The sequence below is a fragment of the Onychostoma macrolepis genome, chromosome 12 (genome assembly GCF_012432095.1).
Source record: "Onychostoma macrolepis isolate SWU-2019 chromosome 12, ASM1243209v1, whole genome shotgun sequence".
In the NCBI taxonomy this organism is placed as follows: domain Eukaryota; kingdom Metazoa; phylum Chordata; class Actinopteri; order Cypriniformes; family Cyprinidae; genus Onychostoma; species Onychostoma macrolepis.
The window spans coordinates 9,776,909-9,782,830 of NC_081166.1; the positions used below are offsets into that span (position 1 = coordinate 9,776,909).

Genomic DNA, 5,922 nt, shown 5'->3' on the forward strand with positions numbered 1-5,922 from the left:
AACTGATCCACTCCCTCCGAGGAATACGAATCACCAATTGTCCATTACGATCCAGACTCGACTTCATAAGTCAAATTAAAATAATATCACCTCAATTAGTGTCACATCAGCGTGGAGGGCTTTATAAATAGCAGCTGGCGGGGTTTACTGCATGCAGTGCATGTTAAGCAGATTGCGTAAATACAGCAAGTGAAATAAGCAAAAAACAGTTTGTGCCATTTTTAGTGGTTTTATTTTAAATGCATTTTGACTACATGGACATAAAGAATAAATAGTTTCTTTTAATTTACATGAGCAGTTATTTTCCATTCCCCTTATATTTACAGCACACCAAGACTGTAATCTATAATCTCCCGTCTGAGGTGTATAAAGATAAAGTATTTTTTTTCCGAATAATGGAAAAAGCTTGGAATTCCTTCAATAAACGCACTTTGAATGCGAAATGTTCTTCGACATAAATATGTATAAAGTTACATTACAACCAAAGTTACAGTAGACACTGGATATTATAGGCAAATACTGACCTTTTTTCTTTTTTTTTTTTTTTATAAATGAATCAGGCACCACTTTACATTACAGTGTCCATGTTAGACATATTACTATAATTATTTACTATAATGACTATAATACCAAGCAGCTCCACAAAAGAATCACATGTTAAGTACACAAAGTTTTGTCAGCATCACTTGTCAGTACTTCTGTATGAAATTACACAGTAACATGAACACCAATGTAAAGTGTAACCTAGAATGGCACAACATATACATCAAATATACATTCCTACACTGGACAGTGCATGTGAGAATGAGCACAGAGATTATTTCAGTTCGGGCAGGAGCATTTGCACTCTGATATAATGGGGTACTGAACTGGTATCCAGGCACATTTGAGCCCACCCTTTCTCTGCAGGCACCTCCATCGCAAAACCGTAAAATGACTGGATTTGGCAGGTTTGCAAACCATCCCTTCTGGAACCGAACAAGACCTTTTATTGTAGCAGCTGCCCACCTTCACATAGCGGGGCCAGAATCGGTTCCCCAGGTCCTGCCATGTGTGCACCACCGGGCAGAAGGCATAGGACCACAGCCACAGCTGAAGCCTTCTTCTGAGTTTCTTACTGGGCTTGTGTTTTTTCCCATGCTGGATCTCAAACTCCATGGCTTTGATTTCTTTGGGCATGGTGCCGGTGGGACGCTTGAAGAGTTCGGACTCGTTCAGGTCGTCCTGTCCTGCGTATTTGTCCTCCGGTGGGCTGATGGACATGAAGTTCTGGTCGAAGTGACTGCCTAGCATGGCTCTGAGTTCGGTCTCGTTCAGATCCCGCTCCTTAGGGTCCAGTATGGGATCCGGGTCCTCCTTGAGTTCCACTATAGGCAGAGTGTCACTGGGAATGGGACGGAGGAGGTAGTAATGTTGGCACATCCCTTCTTCTATCCTGAATCCGAGGGAGAAAATGAGCACGTATGTAGCCAGAAAATACGGCACGTTATCCATCTTTTCGGCTGATTAATCCTCGCGCTTGAGTGTTCGCTTGAGTTTTTGGCGAGCCGTGAGAGCGCAGTCTCCAGCGCGCGCGGTGTCTACCCACGAGCGATCTCCTTAGAAAGTGTTCGTTCAGTTTAAACGGCACTATCCTCGGTGCCACTTCGCGCGTAAATGCGATCGGGGGTCCAAGAACGTTGTGTCAGTGTCTACTTTGTGGTCATTCCGCGCGTCTCGTTCCGCTTTTACGCACAGGTTCCCATCAGCAGAAGGGCTCATGACAGCATCAGGCGTTTTCAGCCGGACCCGGTCTCCTTTTTGAGCTCCCGGGCTCCTCGCGTCTGAATCCGGAGTCCTGGTGTCTGAGGATCCGCATGGTTTCTGGTGACGGGCGCCGAACTGAGAATCACCTGGCTCGTCTGTTTTATCCTCGCGGGTCGCGATAGAACCCAAAGACCCATTCTCAATTGTGGGTCTGTTGCCAGAGCTCCACGACACCTCCTTCTATTTAGGGAGGGGAGGGGGGTGGGATGGACCGGAGTGGGGTATGGGTGTGGGTGGGGTAGAAAGGGGTCCGGAGGGATGACTATCGTTGGTCGCCCTCTGCCGGTGCGCGCGCACATGTGTGACATGTCAAAAGATGAATGACACCAGCGAGGACCAGAAACGAGTCTTTAGGATCTGTGTGAACTGGGCTGAAACGTCAATTGGACAAATACATTCATTCATTTATTCATTTTAAAGCAACATTTTAATGATCGTTTAGGCCACCTGTATTTCAATTAGGCCTATATAATTCTTCTTATATAAAACGTATTTAGTACTTATATAAAACTATATGTTGTATGAAACCTTTTAAAAAACGTCAATGTCAATGACAATTAAGGTAAAAAGGAGAGATGTGTGTGTGTATGTGTGTTTATGCTTGTGGGGACCAAATGTCCCCACAAGGATAGTAAAGCCTGCGGACCATGAGGGATTGATTTTTTTTTTACATTAAAAATAGTAAATGATGTTTAACTGAAAGTGTAACATTGCAAACAGGTTTTCTGTAAGGGGTAGGTTTAGGGTTAGGAGATAGAAAATATTGTTCAGTCAGTATAAAAGTAATAGGGAAGTCTATGGAAAGTCCCCACAATTCACAGAAACAAACACGTGTGTGTGTGTGTGTGTGTGTGTGTGTGTGTGTGTGTGTGTGTGTGTATGCATACATATATGTATATCATTTCAAGTAGTCATGCTGTCCATGGAGTACGTAACTTAATAAAAAAAATAAAAAAATAAAAAAAAAGTTCACAAACATATATTTACAGTTAATCTTTTAAACCAATATACAATTTTTTTTTTATATATATATATATATATATATATATATATATATATATATTATTTATTGAGTTGCAAATATTGACAAGGTTATTGCATTAGACCTGAATCAAATATGCCTTTTCATAAAGTTTTATGCTCGTCACATACCAAGAAATATTTTTAAAATATTAGTAATATTTTAAAACAAACTGCTTCACTCCTTCATTTTCTAAATAAATACTATTAAAAGATTGAAAGGATATCAGCATTTCCAAGAATTTCATCCATTTATTATCAGTTTCTGCACAGTTACACCGCCTTGACATTTAAGGCTCACCAAAAAAAAAAAAAACTCTTGATGCAAAAATCTTTTTATTATCGATGATGTGCATTCAAGTGATTTTTGAAACTGATGCAGACGAAAACATTTATCAAAAGATTTATTAAATTGTTCATTACATGTAGGCCTGTTTCAAAAGTGATGTGAAAGATATGTAATGTATGCTGCAGTTTAAATCATTCTCAATTGATATCAGCTTACTCTGAAACGCGTTCTGAAATCAAATCAATGGGTGCCACTGTTCACATGAAATGGCTTTTTTGGCTTCTCTTCCAATGACAAGGTTGCATTCAGATATCCTATGATATTCCTCTGCTCCTCTTTAACGTTTAAATTGACCTTAGAGCAATTTTCTGGATTGCTCCTGTGTCAGCGAGTGTCCGGCGCCAGTAGAATGCGACTTCTTATTTAAAAGAAAGGAAGTGGGCTGAAATTATGTTTTTGAGATAAGCTTGCCAACCGACTGTAGTGACGGAGGAATCTGTGGCCCTTGAAAATGGCCTATCCTCCGGCTAGAATTACAGAACGCAGGACCGGCACAGTCTCCCGGTGAACAAAGACATTTCTGAGAGCCAAATAAAGAGCTACGCTGTTTTCCAGGGTCCTCCATATGAACATAAAACTGATTAATGCATTTGTGATGAACAGACGCCATACTGTCTTAGTATTAAATGTCACTCATAATAAGTGTCTTAACCTGTGAACTGCAGCTCAGTTGATGTATGCTGTTGTACTCTCGTGGATTCCTTCGTTCTGTCTTGTAATTTGTACGAATGACTGTTTAACTGTGTTACAATGGTTTCCATGGAAGTGTGTGTTTGGACGCATAGCAAAGTGGATAAGAGGCCATATTCAAACAGGCTCCTGTCAATTTTAGCTGCAAATTGAGAACATTGCGTCATTCTGGACCTAATCATCAGATCATCTTCTCGATAGCAATATTCGCCATGGTTTGAGTTCGTTTCCAACATACACATACATTCTCATTTCTTCCCCTTAACTGACGGCCAGATCCACGTGTTTCAAATCATCTGGAGGTATATTTGTCCTTTGATTTTCGTGGAATATCTGGGCAAAGGCCAGTCGTGCCTCCATGACCATCAATGTCTGATCCGACTCTGAAGTTCACTTAATCTTAATGACGGATCAGAAGGCCTCCCAGCTCGAGGTCAAAATATTCCCGATTCTTTCATGACCCAGCTAGATAAAAATGTCATTTGTTTTTGTTTAGTTCCCTGTGAAGACCTTTGATGATCTAACAAGAGAGCAATTTGAACGCTCGATTTGAAAGTTACGGTTTCTAACATGCGGTCAGTTCAGTTTTAAATACAAACATACACACAGAAACACAGTCTCTGTTTGACCTGTTTGTTTAAATTGTTAACATTGTAAACCAAGCTTCTTATCAATTTCTTCAAAATATTAAACCCATATAACAAACACTAATAAAATCTAAATATATTATAAAAAATATCACTAAAATATATATATTTTTTAAATATTCACATAATATAATTTTCTGTATTTTTAAATCTGTATTTAATCTTTTTAGCATTTCCTATATTATATATTGTCAATTGGCCTGTTTAAATGGTTAACATTGTACACCAAGCTTCAAATCAATTTATAAAAATATGAAACTATAATAATAAAAATATAAATATATTATAAAATTATTAAAATATATTATAAAAAAATAATTTTCTGTATTCTGTTTTACTGCAATTTTTATATTTTTAAATCAGTCAACCTCTGAAGAATTAACATTTCATAATCATACATTTTGATTGGCCTGTTTGTTTAAATTGTTAACAGTGCAAATTAAGCTTCTTATACATTTCTAATATTTATATATATATATATATATATATAAATAACAGATTTTAAAAATATATTTATTATAATATATTATAATATAATTTATAATTATTATAATTTATAATATATAAATTAATTTAATATATCTAAAAATATAAAATGTTAATTCTCTCTATTTCAAAATCTGTATTAAACCACTGTAAGATGAACCAACCAGAATTTAAATTTATATATATATATATATATACAGTGCTGCTTGAAAGTTTGTGAACCCTTTATAATTTTCAACATTTCTGCATGAATATGAACCAAAACATAATCAGATTTTCACACAGGTCCTAAAGGGAACCCAATCAAACAAATGAGACATTTTCTTTGTCATTTATTTATTCAGGAAAATTATCCAATATTGCATATCTGTGAGTGGCAAAAGTATGTGAATCTCTTGGATTAGCAGTTAATTTAAAGGTGAAATTATATAGAGTCCATCTGTGCAGAGGTGTTTTCAGTCAGTCAAATGTCAGTACGTGACCTGTTTTATTCAAAGAACAGGGATCTATCAAAGTCTGATCATGTTTGTGGAAGTGAATCATGTCACGAACAAAGGAGATTACTGAGGACCTCGGAAAAAAGATTTGATGTTGCTCATCAGGCTAGAAAAGGTTACAAAACCATCTCTAAATAGTTTGGACTCCACAAATCCACAGTCAGACAGATTGTGTACAAATGGAGGAAATTCAAGACCACTGTTACCTTCCCGAGAAGTGGTCGACCAAAAAGATCACTCTAAAGCAGAACGTGTAATAGTCTGCGAGGTTGCAAAAGTTCCCAGGGTAGCTTCTAAGCAACTAAAGGCCTTTCTCACATTGGCTAATATTAATGTTCATAAGCCCACCATCAGGAGAACGCTGAGCAACCATGGTGTGCATGGCAGAGTTGCAAGAAGAAAGCCACTGTTCTCCAAAAAGAAAAAT

The 5,922-nt window shown here is 37.5% G+C and overlaps 1 protein-coding gene across 1 annotated transcript; it reads right to left on the reverse strand.

Annotated features, from left to right (window-relative positions):
• Nucleotides 1-1,933, reverse strand: nog3 (noggin 3). Its single transcript, XM_058794030.1, has one exon. The coding sequence runs from the start codon at nt 1,492-1,494 to the stop codon at nt 823-825; it is 672 nt and encodes a 223-aa protein (XP_058650013.1). The 5' UTR covers nt 1,495-1,933; the 3' UTR covers nt 1-822.
• Between the last annotated feature and the right edge of the window lie 3,989 nt (nt 1,934-5,922).

What these genes read in the sequence shown, in the direction of transcription:
- nog3 (XM_058794030.1), bottom strand. Translation starts at nt 1,494, where the DNA reads ATGGATAACGTGCCGTATTTTCTGGCTACATACGTGCTCATTTTCTCC.